Here is a 17,074-nt window from a genome sequence, read left to right as displayed (position 1 = left end):
CACCTCTATATTTCTCCTAACCCTGCTCAAAGAGTCATATCTCCATAACCAGAGCGTCCTCTGATATTCAGGGAACATTTTCATATGTGTGAAAGTGTTATCAGGTTGGCTGTAAAATTGCCATTTAAATTTGATTATGCAAGGGGCTTACGCCCTTTTGAGTCACAAGATGGTGCTGGGCCACTCTGTTTCCCCGCCAAAGCATCGCGGCGCCTGCCGGCACCTGATTGGCCAAGTAGGGTCACGTGCCGGAAGTGACCAATGACGAGAGCCCTCGGGCGGTGTTACGCTATAAGGCAGAGGGCTCCTGGGGCAACTGGCGCCCGGGCGGGCAGAGTACATCACGGACCATCAAAGGCGAGCTAGGATATTTTGTATATCACGAACATTTCTTGTTACCAATTATTGTTTATGTGACAGAGTGTTAGGCTAGGAGCCAAGGAGCTCATGTAGGCATGAGTTGGTGTGTGTAAACATAAATGTGTAGATGCAGTGACGTTGGTGCATCTGGAAGTAGTGGCTGTTTTTTTTGAGGGGCCAGAAACGAACTTTGAATCGTCCAGCTGATCGTGTTGCCAGAGGCACGAGGTGTGTGCCCGCTGTCTGACATTTGGAACCAGTCAACTGATCGTGTTGCCAGAGGTGCGAGGTGTGTGCCCACTGTCTGACAGTTGGACCCAGTCAGCTGACCGTGTTGCCAGAGGCGCGCCCGGAGGAGTGTTGCCACCATTGGACAATTCCACCTGTATTATTTCTTTATGCAAGTTAATATATTTTCTTCAGTAAACTTTTAATCTTACCAATGTGCTTGAGTGAGCCTCCATTCTCTACGGCTATTTTGAGTGAAACCATTTATGTCACCTTACACTGCACATGAGATTGCATCCTTGATTTAAGATAACTAATGAGACCACTGACGTGTTGCTGGAACACGAGTATAAACACCCAGCTGGCGACCTTGAACAGACTAGATAGAGATAGAGAGAGTATCCCAGTGTCAAGACGGGCAGGTTCAGCTGTGAGACAGAAGGGCTTGAATCTCTCCACTCACTTGGGGCGTATAAGGCCAGTCCATGGTAGACTGGAGAGCCCCAAGGCGGGCAGTAGCGTCAGGTACGGAGGGTTGAAGACCCGTGGGAGCGGCCCCAACCATATAAGGTAGGATGGGGTGAGAACCTTGACACCAGCCACCTGTAAAGCGACTCCAGAAGTTGCATAAATGCACCAGGTGCCTCAGGTCTAGTGCCTCCGCTAGTGATCTGCATCATTGCTACATTACAAAATCAAAGCACAGAAAATCATATAAAATTGGGCCGCACCCGGGGATGCTGACCCAGGGTGGAGGGATGTCTGAGCACGAACGTAGAAGGGGGTGGTGTTGCACAAAATGACCGTGCATGAATGTAGAAATCGATCATGCAAAAAATGGAGCAATACATAGGAAAAAGAAAGTATTGCAAATGATGCAGAACAATTGCAGAGATATGGTAGTGTATGAACGTAGTAGGGATATGTTGCACAAATTACGCATCGCATGTGAAAGATCATGCATTGCAGATGTACTCACATGCATAAAATTTTGAGTGATATTGAGGATCAAATAATTAGACTACTCATATGATTAACATTCAGTAAGTGAAGTAACAAAAACAAAAAATAAAGGCATGATAAACACTTGGACGAAACATTGCTGTACAATGTTAGATTGTTAATCTTCACTTGTGGTTTAAGCAAGTTTGGGCTTATAGCATGGACACGAGTTCTCCCACATTAACAGTGGCTTGATGAAAAACGTATAGTAACCCCTCACTTATCTGGTGCCCTTGGGAAGTGGGGATATTTGAGGTGTATATATACCTCGAAATCTCTACTTCTTTTAAGGGTCTGATGTGGTGTAGTGGGTTAAGGCGTACTAGTTATGGCAGCTACTGGAAGGTAGTTGTGCTTTCTGGGTTCGAGGCCCACAGGTGGGTGTTGTCCAAAGATTGTTATATATAATATATATATATATATATATATATATATATATATATATATATATATATATATATATATATATATATATATACATATATATATACATATATATATATATATATATATATATATATATATATATATATATATATATATATATATATATATATATATATATATATATATATATATATAAACACATATATATATAATGGAAAAAGTACTTTACCCTAAAAAAAAATACATCCTCAGGAAGTAGTAAAGTGCTTAGAGGACATAAATCCGCTATGAGAGCATGAGTTTAGATCTCTTATTGTAAGAGAAAAATACATATAATAGTTAAAACCTATAATGAGAGAGAGAGCCCCTCCGAGGTGTCACTTTGTTGTGGTGAGGGACTCAGGTACACCTCCCTGTGACCGGTGAGGAGTTGCCCTTGGCTCCTCTCTTGTTTCTTTAGGTGTTGTACGTGCAGAAAGGCACCATGTAGGGTTCTTGTGAGTCATCGGACTGCCCGCTAGAGGGGTCGCCCACGAGGGGCTGCCATAAGTGGATGGCTGAGTGTCCAGGCTGGGTCGAAAGGGAGAATGAGGTCTTTGCACCAGTGTGGGAGAATAGACGAAGCAGTAGGACTCCCCTGTTAAAAAGGGGGAGCACCACTGGGTACGACGCCCCCTTCCTGCACTGGCAGGCGCTCGGCCTCCCAGGCTGCCATGGTAGGTGGTATCCCTTGGTTCCAGGCCCCAGACTTTTATAACGACTGCTGCATGAAAACTGAAACAACCTCTGTTACCCAGGCTCATCCGGTGGACGACCAGGCCCCTGAGTCAGACTGTGATGGAAGACCGGGCTCTGTAGTCCCGACTACATTTTCCCCAGACCAGACTAATCCCCCTCCCTCCTCTGTGGTAGGGTCGAGCCCCAAGCCCCCAGTGGTGACCACCTCATCCTCTGGCATTTCTCCGTTTCTCATTGTGATAACTGCGCCTTTTAATCCCTGTCTCTCTGGGGGTTCTCAACACCGACCCTGCTACGGCTGCTCTCGCATGATCACTTCTTATTCCAATACATACCATGCTTTCTTTGGTCCTGTTATGTGGGCTGAATACTTTGATGTCAACTATCTAGATTCTACACCACCTGATGATTTCACCCTCCATAAACACCCTGATGATTCGGTAGATGTCCCTGTTACTTTTAACCCCACCTGTCTCGGTATACGCGTCGTCGCTGATGCTTCTCAGGGTGCAGTTACCTGCTTAGCTGCATTGTCTAACATTGGGAAAAACCCTGTTAGGAGTCTCCAAAAACGATTGGTTAAATGCCAGTGTTGGCATTGTTCTCCTCCCGCACCATGTTGCAACTGGTGTTAGGGACCTAAAAGACTTCCACAAGGATATTAAACATATCCTCGAAGCTCAAGGCCACTCTGTCCTCTAGGTGTACACGTTCTCTTGACCCCCTGCGTAGTCGTCTCCATCAGTTCCTTCGAGTTGAAAAAATTACTTTTGATAGTAGGACCCTTCCACCTTTTGTAATTCTTGCTGGTGCCAGATGCTCTGTTCAGAAGTACATTCCTTCTCCTAGTCTTTGCAATAAAGTCTGGAAATTCAGGCACGGTGGCCCTCAAATGCACAAGTGCTGTGTCTGAATGCCCCATGTGTTGGGACGAAGGTCATTCTAAGGCAGTGCTCTTCTTCCCTGGCTCGCTGCCTCAACTGCGGTGAGGCCCACCCTACCTTCTTCCGCAAATGTATATACTACAAACTTAAAGAAGCCGTCCTCAACTCGATAAACCTGGATTGTTTGTCCTTTCCCGAAGTGATGCGCTAAGTCCGCCGTCTCAACCCTTCCAATGGCGTATCTTATGCTAATGCGTTGCGTTCTACCTCTTCACGCCCATTCCCCCATTACTCAGTCTCACAACCGTTTTCAGGCCTTAGACCCGTATACGCCCACCTCCTCCTCCCCTCTTGGGGTCCCCCTCTTGGTTCTCTACCTGGAGATTCCCCACTTCCTAGCCAGTCTGCCGTGTCGCCCGTGTCTTCTTTCCCATCTCCCCACAATCCTTCTTCCCAACCCTGCCCCCTTGTCTCTTGGCCTTCCACGCCGCTTGTCTTTCTAGGATGTTGTCTATCATCCTATCAGCAATCTTCATGTTGTTCGTTCCCGTTCTTCTTCTCCAGTTAAGACCATTGAGTTTGTCGCCCAGTACGTTGTTGCTGGCACACTTGTCTCTATGAGTCAGAAACGCAAGCCTGGCTCCTCTCCTTCCTCCTCCTCGGTGGGCACCCTCCGTCACTATGTGATGGAGTGCGAAAAGATACGTGAATTTAGAGACAATTCTATAACCAATGTTCCAGCGATGTGTCAATATTTCATTCAAAATGATCTGCTACCAGAAATTTTAGCCAAATATCCCTAGTTTGCTAACTGTAGGTAGTAACTAAGTGATTGTAACCAATCCACCGCTGCCTACTGGATGGGGGGCGGTGTGCAGGACAAACATATAAATTTTGACACTAGCTCTCCACATATGTCAGTTGCTTAATTTAGAACCTGTGCTTGAGGTCGATCTCGAACCCATTGTTGATGTGACGACTTATATTGAATTTTGTAACTAGCTCATCAAGATTGTAACTTACTTAGCTAAATGAATTGTGGGGTTCAGTCCCTGAGCCCATTATGTGCCTCTGTAACCCTTTCCACTACCGCCCACAAGATGGGTATGGGGAGCATAATAAATGAACTAAACTAAACTAAACTAAACTAACGGTGGGTAAGAAGGCATAACTTTTTCCTCGCTCTCTACCACTGACTTTATCACTGCTTCCCCTTCAATTTCGGTGGTCGTGTCCCCCTGTCCCAGCTTTGGAAGTTCCTTTAGCCCCCGATTCTCTCTCGGTTGTTGCCCTTGCTGAGGTGCGCTCCCCGGTTTCAGCCCTTCCCCCTGCTGTCCTAGACCGCCCCTCTCCGTTGTTTCCTGCTACTCCGAACCCCGTCCGTCCGCCTCTGGTCTGTCCTCCCGCTCCCTTAACTCCCTCCTTACTAAGTTTACCCATTGCCCCCCAACCCTGATTTTGCTGACCCTGAGCTTCTTGAATATGCTGTGTTCTTCTTTACCTCTCTTTCTTCATTGTTCTCTGTTGCTGTCCTCTCTCTGTTTGACAATGCTATTCTTCAATGGAATATTCGTGGATTTTATGCCAACTTCCATGAACTCTTAACTTCTGATTACACAGTTTTCACCACTTTGTGTATGTCTCCAGGAGCTGATGCTTGGTGTTCGTCCTGGTCACTTTCATGGTTATTCCTTTCTCTATCCTTCCCCCCAGCTTCTGCTGGAGTCATAACTACTGTTCTCTTGATTCGTACTGATATTCCCTTCGCCCCTACTTTTTCAATTGCCTATCCAATGTTCTGATGCCCGGGTCTTTGTGAGTAAATGGTATACGGTCTGTTCCATTTATCTTTCCCAAATGTTCAACTTTCTCTTCCTGATCTTAAGCACTTACTGGACTCCTTGCTGTCTGAAGCGTATGCTTCACACAGCAGACCATCAATAAAAAATTAATTTTGGAGAATTGTTATTTTCATTACCACCGACAGTGAATAAAAACATAAGAAATATCGAAAAAAATTTGTGTTAGAATTATTAATCTTACTTTTTCGGTCATATTCAACAACGCAGCGACGTACGAGACTAGTGAAGAATATGAAGTGAGTATAGTGAAGAGTATGCTGCATACAGTGAAGAGTACACTGCACACAGTGAAGAGTACACTGCACACAGTGAAGAGTATGCTGCACACAGTGAAGAATACGCTGCACACAGAGAAGAGTACGCTGCACACAGTGAAGAGTATGCTCCACGTAGTGAAGAGCATACTGCACAGAGTGAAGAGTACGCTGCACACAGTGAAGAGTACGCTGCACACAGTGAAGAGTATGCTGCACATAGTGAAGAGTGTGCTGCACATAGTGAAGAGTATGCTGCACATAGTGAAGAGTATACCGCACACAGTGAAGGGTATGATGCACACAGCAAAGAGGATGCTGCACACAGTGAAGAGTTCGTTGCACAAAGTAAAGAGTACGTTGCACACAGTGAAGAGCACGCTGCACACAGTGAAGAGTGCGCTGCACAAAGTAAAGAGTATGCTGCACAAAGTAAAGAGCATGCTGCACACAGTGAAGAGTACGCTACACTAAGTAAAGTGTATGCTGCACACAGTGAAGAGTATGCTGCACATAGTGAAGAGAATGCTGCACACAGTGAAGAATACGCTGCACACAGTGAAGAGTAAGATGCACACAGTGAAGAGTACGTTGCATACAGTGAAGAGTACACTGCACATAGTGAAGAGTACACTGCACACAGTGAAGAGTACACTGCACATAGTGAAGAGTACACTGCACACAGTGAAGAGTACACTGCACACAGTGAGGAGTAGGCTGCACAAACTAAAGGTAAGGCAGCACACACAGTATTTTTAAGGCTGCACAAATTAATGAGTTGGCTGCACAAAGTAAAGTTACGGCTGCACAGAGTAAAGAGTAGGCTGCACAGAGTAAAGATAAATCTGCACAGATTAAAAAGTAATCTGCACACAGTAAAAACTGGCCTCACAAAGTAAAAATAAGGCTGCAAAGAGTAAAGATAAGGTTCCACAGAGTATAAATAGGTCTCAAATGAGTAAAGTTAAGGCAACACAGAATAAAGATAAAGCTCCTGAGAGTAAAGTTATGGCTCCACAGAGTAAAGATAAGGTTACACATAATAAAGATAAGGCTCCACAGTGTAAAGATGAAGCTCAACAGAGTAAAGATAAGGCTCCATAGAGTAAAGATAAGTCACTACAGGGTAAAGATAAGGTTCCACAGAGTAAAGATAAGGCTCAACAGAGTAACGGTAAGGCTACGCTGATTACATATTAGTCGGCAGAGAGCGAAGAAAAGAATGCACAATGTAAAGATAAATCTGCACAGAGTAAAGATGAATCTGCACAAAGTAAAGATAATTCTGCACAGAGTAAAGATTAGTCTGCTCAGAATAAAGAGAAGTCTGAATTGAAACTCCAAGATGAGAAAACAAATAATTTAATTAATTAATAATTTTAATATGAAGATAACATTTTGCTTGATAAAGTACCTACATGTGAAAATGTTATCTTCAAATAACGTTTGCTATCATGGAATGTTTCTCTACAATGTATGTCTGTATGCTACTGATACGAGACCTAACCCAGCATAGATACACACATGGCAACACCCTGTTACTGACGCGAGAGAAGAGTCTGGTGTCATGTTAAAGAACGTTAGTACGTTCTGTGTAAAGAACGTAGTATGTTAGTACGTTAAAGAACTTAACGTTAACTTTGTGTAGTGATTAAAGTGATCATCTTAGTGTGGGTGATCTGTATGACAGCCTTGGATGTCTTTTGTTTATCTAGTGGTCATATGTGCATTTATGCTGTGTTTGGCGTCGGATACTGGGCATTGCCATATGAGTATTTACGCTGTGACAGGTTTTGCGTCGGTTACTGGGCGTTGCAATATGTGTATCTCTGCTGTGCAGTACTGGCGCCTGCAACAGGCGCAATGCGTCCAGATTCCTTTACATATTGAAGGATGATAATACCTTGAGTAGTGAAGCACTAGCTTGTTGGTGAGCGTCTGGTGGAGACTTCCCTCTGCTTCACCAGCGAGTGGGTGGGGAAGGGAATTATCAGGGAAAGCGCCAAGCCAATACGACTATATAGCACATGGAAAGGGGTCAGGATTTGGGATGGGACGGGGATGGAAGGAATAATGCCCAACCACTTGGACGGTCGGGGATTGAACGCCGACTTGCATGAAGCGAGACCGTCGCTCTACCGTCCAGCCCAAGTGGTTGGACGCGAGTGTGTGTACATTATATTTGGGTCCCAGCACCTGCCTTCAACATCTCTTGTAAGCTTACGGTGGTCTGGTGGACAATGCCTATAACCCTTCACGCAAGCCATGTAATGCCGGTGAAATGATAACAGGCGAGTTGTGTAGTTATCATTAATAAGAAAGTATGTGATAGTGGTGATGGCATATTTGATCGCATGTGGATAGAAGGCCATTTCCAAGAGTCTCATACATTCATAATATCTTGGTGTGATCGTCACCTAGGACATGTGATGACGTCATGTTGGTTGAGGTGATTACAACATGGGACTCGCGAAGATAAAAGTACCTGTGAGTTACATGGGTGCGTTACTATGTGTGGTCAACACTTATGGTTCTTGTATTCACGCCAACCTACTTAAGTCATGTTACTATTTGTTACAGATTATGTACTTTTAACATATGTGTTTGTGACGTCATCAGTGGCTGTGTATTGTCATCGTGGCTCAGGTCAGGTGATGTGCTTCACAAAGGTTATCAAAGGCAGGTCACGTGACACAAGGTGCAAGACAAGCTCATATTCCACAAACAAGGGATCATCCGCATGTGAATGGTGCATTGACTTCCTTCATTACTGGGATGGAGCTCGTACACCTTGTATATGAGAGATGGGGTCGAGGCCAACTATACTAAGTTATTCATTTATTCTGTAATTAGTAAATATAATACAGACAGATTCTGGTGTTGCCCGGGTGGGTCTGTCTGTCTATCTGTCTGTCTGTCTGTCTGTCTGTCTGTCTGTCTGTGTGTCTGTCTGTGTGTCTGTCTGTGTGTCTGTGTGTCTGTCTGTCTGTCTGCCTGTCTGTCTGTCTGTCTGTCTGTCTGTCTGTCTGTCTGTCTGTCTGTCTGTCTGTCTGTCTGTCTGTCTGTCTGTCTGTCTGTCTGTCTGTCTGTCTGTCTCTCTCTCTCTCTCTCTCTCTCTCTCTCTCTCTCTCTCTCTCTCTCTCTCTCTCTCTCTCTCTCTCTCTCTCTCTCTCTCTCTAGTATAAAACTATATTTGTCTACCATTGTTGTGTGGGTGGTCGCCGGTGCGAGGAGTTTGGCAATGTGAAATTTCAAAATTACAATAGTTATCCAATTGCTCTGAGAAATGGGCGGAGCTTGAGACAACTTTTAATGCTGTTGAACAATAGTTTGTTATATTATATTACCACTAGAGTAAGGATAGGATAATATTTGGTAATTTATCGAGATAATTGAATAATGATGAATATTTCTATAAGATTTTAGTGTTTAAAATTTCAGTTTTAAAATATATTTTGATAGATGTGGCCAGCGGGCAGTGCCATGTGGCCAGCGGGCAGTGCCATGTGGCCAGCGGGCAGTGCCATGTGGCAGTGCCATGTGGCCAGCGGGCAGTGCCATGTGGCCAGCGGGCAGTGCCATGTGGCCAGCGGGCAGTGCCATGTGGCCAGCGGGCAGTGCCATGTGGCCAGCGGGCAGTGCCATGTGGCCAGCGGGCAGTGCCATGTGGCCAGCGGGCAGTGCCATGTGGCCAGCGGGCAGTGCCATGTGGCCAGCGGGCAGTGCCATGTGGCCAGCGGGCAGTGCCAAAATCGTTGTAGAGCTCTCAGAATGTGATCCTGGTCCACTGTTCCCTCTTGAGTACTATGAGCCCTGACTAGCCAGCCCATACTCCTGTTTTGATAGTACGCTTTGGAAGAATGATGCCCATAGTACATACACCGACGTACAACGCAATTAGAAAATAAAAATTGTTACTACTGAATTTGGAGACCCGATTTGGAAAACCGATTTTCTACGTATGTTGCAAAGACAAACTAAACTAATCTAACCTAACATTCATAGGCCTAAGACATGTTATCTAAAGCCTAATATTGTACATATTTGTGCTATACTAGGCCTAGGAATATTTAAGTAGTTTTTTTTAGCTTCATTTTTTCGGACTTTTATAAAGTTAATAGTACAAGGTTCAACTATCTAATAGCTTAGTACGTCAATATTAGTACTATGGTGCCCATTGTTACAACAATTACTATCTAAATATGAGAATGGGTTGGACTAGCCTGTGTCCGTCCCGTTCACTAGACCATTATCCCCTCAAATTTGGTTGAGGCTAGCACCGAGTGTGTGGTCTCCCACCTTGGAGAGGCAAACAGGCAAACAGACATTATGTCCACACTCCATTAGGAGTGTGGACATATACATATCTATACTATAAACGAGAATGTATGTCTCTTTGTTTGTCTGTTTGTACCAAGTTGGATGCCAGACGCTTGGGACTAGCCTCGTCATTATTTGTAGAAGGAGTAGTCTGGAGTCAGGTAACCTGTCCTTCACTCCCCTCAAGTCTCATCGATAACATACACTTTAAGGTAATCCAGTGTAATTTGTGTATATAACTCATAGTACAAAAGTAACACGATCATGTCAGACTGCTCTGTCTCCCTGTCATAAGCAATTCACCTGCTGGCTTTTTGGAACTGACAAACGTGACGTCACTGTCTAGAAGTCTGGATAATCTGAATAAATAGTGGCGCCCAGGTGTTGACCATCACTCTCTCAGGCACTCCAGGGTGAAACACTTCTGTTCATAAAATGATTTGCTTCAAAATGTCATTTTCAGGTTTTGGTAACATCTTGTAGTCACTGATTGTATTTAACGTATTTAAATCTTTTTCCGAGTGCAAAGAGTTGATTTTAATGTTTATTCTTTTTGTTTATTTGTATCTTATACTAAATACGTATACAAACCAGATGTATTTCAAGTGTTAAAATCATATATTTTGTTTAAAATAAGTTAATTTGTATTTTTCTTAGAGGTTTTTGTAACTTTACTTCTTGCTCTTTATACACAATGCAAAAGCAAATACATTTGTTGTATCTATATCAACGTGAAGCATTCCATCTGTGGGGTATAACAGCAGTACTTTCTCACGTAATAATACATATATGCAAAACTGAGGTTATATCTCTTCTATGACTAGTGAAAGTGCTGTTTCACGTTGTCTTTCACTTCTAGTTGAGACGAAGATCAACATTGCAGTAAAACTGATGCAACAAACGTTAGTCAGGACATACGCCAGGGACTCTTCTACTAAAATGAATACAACCACAAGTTTGAGTACTCACTCGTCTGCATTACTGCTGTGAATAATTCACATTGATGCTATGATTCCCTATCACTATGAGTCACAAAGAAACTATTTGCCTAGAATTAAACGAAAAAAACTCATAATCATATAATACAAGAAAAGATATACAAGCCACGAAACTTAGACAGGATGGAAGCAAAGCATCTATGGGATGAAATATCTAGAGCATCTAGGTGTAACAGTATTTGTGTCATGGGTGACTTTAATTTTAGTGGAATAAACTGATTTAACAGAACAGGGAATAACGAAGCAGAAGATTTTATAGAAATAATTGATGATTGCTTTTATATGCACTATGTTAAGGAACCAACGCGGGAAAATTATATTTTAGATTTTGTGTTAACTATCAGGGAAACACAAATTAATGACATCGAAATAGGGAGAGAGCTAGGGAACAGTGATCACAAAGAAATCAGATTTAGTATAGAATGGAATAGATTTGTAGGGAAAAATTCTGTTAAAGTGCCTGATTTTCGAAAGGCTGATTTTAATGGCCTTAGAATTTTTTGAGGTGAAATAGATTGGAAATTCTTGGACAAGGGGGGGGGGGGGGGACCGGTCTTGGAGTGAGACGTAAACCCAGTGATGGGTGATGTAAAAAGGGACTTCGTTGTAGATTCAAAATATAACCAATTTAAAAAATATTCTAAGCAAAGCGATGGAACGTAGTATACCATACAAATTGAATAGATCGAATACTAATGACCCAAAATGGATTACAAAGGGACTTAAGAACCTAATAGGTAGAAAGAGAGCTTGGTACAAAAGGATTATGAATTGGGAAGTCAGTTTAGAACAAAAGCCCATACAACTGGTTAGAAATATTAAAATAGAGATAAGGAGGGCAAAAAGAAACTATGAAGTTCGCTTAGCAGGGCAAGCAAAGACAAATCCTAAAGGGTTTTTCTGTTATATCAAACAAAGATTAGGGAAATGATAAGACCATTAAAAACTGAGACACGTCAGATAAAGGATAATGACGAAGAGATGAGTAGTATTTTTAATAAATATTTTATCTCTGTGTATTTACTAATTGAGGAACTTAACACTATGCCTTCAGCCAAACAAGTCTACGTAGGTGGGGACGAGAATAGGTTGACTAGTTTAGCAGTTACCAGGGAGGATGTTATTAAACAAATAGTGAAACTCAAACCAAACAAATCCCCAGGGCCGGACGAAGAGTTTGCTCAGGTACTTAAAGAATGCAAAGAGGAGCTTAGCAAGCCAATGCATACCATATTTCATAAATCATTAGAGTCAGGCAGAGTGCCAGAGTCGTGGAAGGTTTCTAATGTGATAAAAATTTTTATTAAGAAAGGAGATAGATCACTTGCGTTAAACTATCGGCCAGTTAGTCTAACATTTATTGTGGGAAAGTTACTTGAATCGATAATTGCGAATACCATTCGTCTTCATCTTGAAAAACATAAATTAATTAATGATTGGCAATATGGTTTTACAAATGTCCGTTAATTTTTAACATATTTGCAATCATATTATTCCAGCATAGTTGAGGCAGTTGATAGTGGTAAGGTTTGTGATGTTGTGTATCATGACTTTAGCAAGGTTTTTGATACAGTGCCACATGAGAGACTGATTAAAAAGATAGAGGCTCATGATATTAGGTTGCCATTTTAGGTTGGATTAGGGCATGGCTATACCAAAGGAAACAGAAAGTTAGTGAAAATGGGGTTAAGTCAGACTGGGAAAATTTTGCAAGTGGAGTGCCTCAAGGTTCTGTTCTGGACCTCTGTTATTTATAATATATATAAATGATTTAGATTAAGGTTTGAGCAGCAATATTTGCAAATTTGCCGATGATAAAAAAAATGGGGAGGGAAATAAACACGGAAAAAGACTCACTATTACTTCAAGACGATCTAAATAAGGTTTTGAAATGGTCAGAAGATTGGCAGATGCACTTTAATACTGACAAATATAAGCTTTTGAGGGTAGGTAATGATGGCAGAGTTACTAGATACGAGATAGATGGTGTTGAGATTGCGAAGGGGATCTGGAAGTTATGATTAGTAACAATTTAAAGCCAAAAAATGAATGCACAAATGTTCGTAATAAGGCAAATAGGACACTAGGATTGTGTCCTAGTGTCGAAGCGTTAATAACAAGACACTTGGTGTTGTTCTTCAGCTATATCTTGCTCTGGTTAATCTCCATTTAGATTATGCAGTTCAGTTTTGGTCGCCGTACTATAGAATGGATATAAATTCAATTAAACGCGTCCAGCGTAGGATGACATAGTCCCTCATATAAGAAACCTGTAATATGAAGAAAGATTGACAAAGCTTTAATTGCATTCACTGGAAAGACGAAGAGTTACGGGTGACATGATAGAGGTATACAAGTTGATGAATGGACATAACAAAGGGGATATTAATAGGATATTAAAATTATCAACACAAAACAGAACACGAAACAATTTGTGCAAATTGGATAACTTTATATTTTGGAAAGACCTGGGTAAATACCGGTTCAGTAACTGGATTGTTGATTTGTGGAACCGATTACCCAATAATGTGGTGGAGGTGGGGTCCCTTGATTGTTTCAAACGTGGGTTGGACATGTATATGAGTGGGATTGGGTGGTTATAAATAGGAGCTGCCGTATATGGGCCAATAGGCCTTCTGCAGTTACCTTCGTCCTTATATTCTTATGTTCATGTATCCTCAGCATTCACTCCCCCCCCCCCCCGTTGTTTCACATGTATTTTGTTGCTTCACGTACCCCTCCTTTCCCACAGTGTTACACCAATATTGTGTTGGTTCACGTACCCCCCTTTCCTACAGTGTTACACCAATATTGTGTTGGTTCACGTACCCTCAGCAGACCCACCTGTTGTTAAACTAGTATTGTATTGGGTAACGTATCTTCAGCAGACCCACCTGTTTTTACACAATATTGTGTTGGTTCCCGTACCCTCAGCAGCCCCACCTGTTGATACACCAGTAATGAAAACTTCCAGGTGTCCCTGATCATCGAGTCACATTATTATGACGGCCCAAGGCCATCGGTGATATCCAAGCAAAGTTTCAGTTTACGTGTTGTTGGAAACTTTCTCCGTTTCCCACAACACGGAAACTCAGTTTCACCTCAGTGGTCGACCTGACTACAGCACGCCTGATGACTAGTCATTGTACCATACAACTACTACCACATTTAAATAACCATGTAGGCATCCATCAGTCTCAGGAGACTACGGAGTTGCGCTTTACCAATTAAACGAAAAATCAGGTGCCTTGTTATCGTTTCTAACGACTCCACGGCGCGTTATACGACCGGGGTAGTCAATTAGATTACAGGGCGACCCCTGTTCCACCGCCAGAGGGTGCGGACGTCAGGCTTGAGCTGTCAGTCGTCGTTTACCGTTGCTGAGTGGTGGTTTGCTGTGGGTAGGTGTGGAGCACCCGCTAGTCGGGGCTCCGCCTAGCGGTATGAAGGCGGCTGGTGGTAGCCGTACTCGACGGGTGGATACTATATGGATGAATTTTTCTGCTGCTGTGGACTGACCCATTGTGGAGATTGCTCTCCTGGACGTGCTCCGTGTCGACGTCTCCGATCTCCTGGGACTAGAGAAGATATCGCCTACCCGTGTTGCAGTGTCGTTTGCCACGTCACCTGTTTACCAGGAGTTTGTGGCTCGTTGGGATGCACGCTAGCTTCCTATCCCGGCTTCGGCTGTGTCTGTGGAGATCTCGGATCCCTGGGGGCCCTTGATGTTTGTGAGTGTTCACGGCGTGCTGGTGACCTTCCCCGAGGCGGAACTCATGTCGTTGTTTACGCGGTTTGGTGCGGTGGTGGAGCACTGGTTTAACGTTTTGAGTACGGGCCGGCTGAAGGGGGTACGGCTGGGTGCACGCAAGCTCGTCATGCGGATCACGAGCCCTATTCTTTCCAGGGTTTCGTTTTGGGGGTTCTCTATGCGGATCTTTTATCAAGGTCAAACCTGCACGTGTTTCTGGTGTGGTGCTGAGGGTCACGTAGCGACCGGTTGCGACGCTCCTCGTGCTGAGGGCCCCTTCGGTCTTCCTGGAGGCTAACTTTCCCCGCTTGTCTATGCGTGGGGATTTCCCGGTGGGTCCTCGCTCTGTGCAGGTGCCTGGTGTGGTTCCTAAGGAAATTCCAGCTGTCGCTCCATCTGGCCTTGATCTGTCTGCCCCACCGGTAAGATCTGCAGACCTAGGGGCACCTGCTTCGGACCTTCGCCGTTCGGTGGATGCGGATGTGCATCCGCATCCGGTTGCTTCCGTGGTGGCATTGGATGGTGCTGTAGGGGTGGTGTCTGTATCTCCTGCAGACGAACATGAGCTTCCCGGGGCTGTTGGGGCAGTGGTGTGTGTGACTCCGCCCACGCCCTCTGCCTCGTCGCCTCTGGTAGTTTCCTCGTTGACGCATGCCTCTTCTCCTCTGCCGGTTCCGTCGCCCTCGCTGGATGCCTCACGTGTGCTGGAGTCTACCCTTCCGCCTGCTGTGTCTCTTCCTTTTCCGATCCGGTCTCCTTGGATGGTAGTGTTTTTTTGCCCTGCGTCGTTGAGGCTGCCATTCTGCATGGTTATGCTGCCCCGGCTTTGTGGCCGTCTGCCAATGGTTCTTCTGGGGCACCGCTTGTAGGGGGTGACAGTTCCGACGATCAATGGCCTATTTCTAAGCGCCGTCGTTCGGCTCGGGATGTGTCACCTCGCCGGACGTGGGCAGAGAAGCGTGATGCTATGGATGATGATGCTGTGGGCGACGATGTGCTGCCTCCTGTGGGGCCTTCTGTATTGGACACTGTGCCCCCTGCTGGTGGCTCTCCTCAGTGGACGGTTGCCCCTGGTGGCCACGACCTCGTCGTTGTGTTGTCGAAGGATGTGCGACGGGGGAACTCTGCTCCTGTTCTGGTTGGCGGAGGCCCTGAGGTGCCTGCGGTGCCACCCTCCACGGGCTCGGTGCGATGCCCGGCGTAGAACGAAGTACGCGCCCTTGTGTGAGGCCCGATGGGCGGCCTCCGTCCGCTGTTCTGGTATCTCCTGCTTTCTCGGCGGCGATGCCCCTGCCTTTCGTGTCGGATCGGTGGCGCCCACTTCCGCCGGATGTGGTGATTCCCGAATATATAGAGCACCCGCGAGTTCGTGAGGGCCGTGCCCCAACGGAACTGGAATATTTGGTATGGGAGGCTTATAAGCGGAGGTATCCGCAGTATACGTACCCTGAGAAATATCCTCCTGTTTGACTTTGGTGTGTTCTGTGTGATTGGCTGGGTGGCTGGGTGTGGGTCTATACTTGCAGCTTTGTGTGTCTAATCTGTGGCTGGTTGTGCTGTAGTGGTGTTTCGTGTGGTGATCGTTTATTTTATGTACTTGTGTCCTTACGGCCTTCTGGTCGTTTGCATGTTTTTGTGCAATTTTCTGTATTTTCAGTTCCCTGTGTGGTTTTGTTTTTTGTTATTAATGCCTTGTGTTTCATGCCTTGGGTATGTGTCATGTATTGCTTTTGGCTTTGTCTATTGTTTATATTATGTACTTGTTTCCTTACAGCCTTTTGGTCGTTGGCATGGTTTTTGTGCTTTTTGTTTTTTCTGTCTTTTCAGTTCCCTGTGTGGTTCTGTTTTTTATTATTATTGCCTTGTGTTTCTTGCCTTAGGTGTGTGTGTGTGATTATTTCTTTGTTCTTGAAATTGCTTTATTTTTTGTACATACTTTATGCTATTTATGTTCTTATGTGTAGTTTTTTGGATTTCCTGTTCATTTGTTGTAACTTTTGTGTATTTTTTCTTGTACATTTTTGCTATTGTCCTTATGTCATTTATTTGTTGTGTATTGTATGCTTATTATGTCCCATGCTGTTTGTGGGTTTCTTTGCTTGTGTCCTATGTGCTTTCCTGTGACCTCTTGTTTGTATTTTATGTCTGTTTTTCTGGTGTTTGCTTTATTTCAAGTATTAGCACGATTGTTTGTATTCATCTGCTATTTTGCACTTGTTCCCTGTTTTTGTACTTTAGTTTTTTACATATCAATAAAAAAATAGACTACAGCAGCACACCACTGCTTCAA

The 17,074-nt window shown here is 44.1% G+C and overlaps 1 protein-coding gene across 1 annotated transcript; it reads left to right on the top strand.

The window, feature by feature from the left end:
• Positions 1 to 2,272: 2,272 nt before the first annotated feature.
• On the top strand, positions 2,273 to 9,476 carry LOC138357009 (calcium-binding and coiled-coil domain-containing protein 2-like). The gene is made up of 4 exons (XM_069313541.1): positions 2,273 to 2,292; positions 5,729 to 6,280; positions 6,612 to 6,799; positions 9,157 to 9,476. Exons 1-4 carry the CDS (start codon positions 2,273 to 2,275, stop codon positions 9,474 to 9,476), a joined length of 1,080 nt encoding a protein of 359 aa, XP_069169642.1.
• Positions 9,477 to 17,074: the final 7,598 nt, after the last annotated feature.

This window comes from Procambarus clarkii, chromosome 75 (assembly GCF_040958095.1).
Source record: "Procambarus clarkii isolate CNS0578487 chromosome 75, FALCON_Pclarkii_2.0, whole genome shotgun sequence".
Lineage (NCBI taxonomy): Eukaryota > Metazoa > Arthropoda > Malacostraca > Decapoda > Cambaridae > Procambarus > Procambarus clarkii.
The sequence above is the reverse complement of the archived record's forward strand: the minus strand, read 5'-3'. Positions and strand labels throughout refer to the sequence as shown.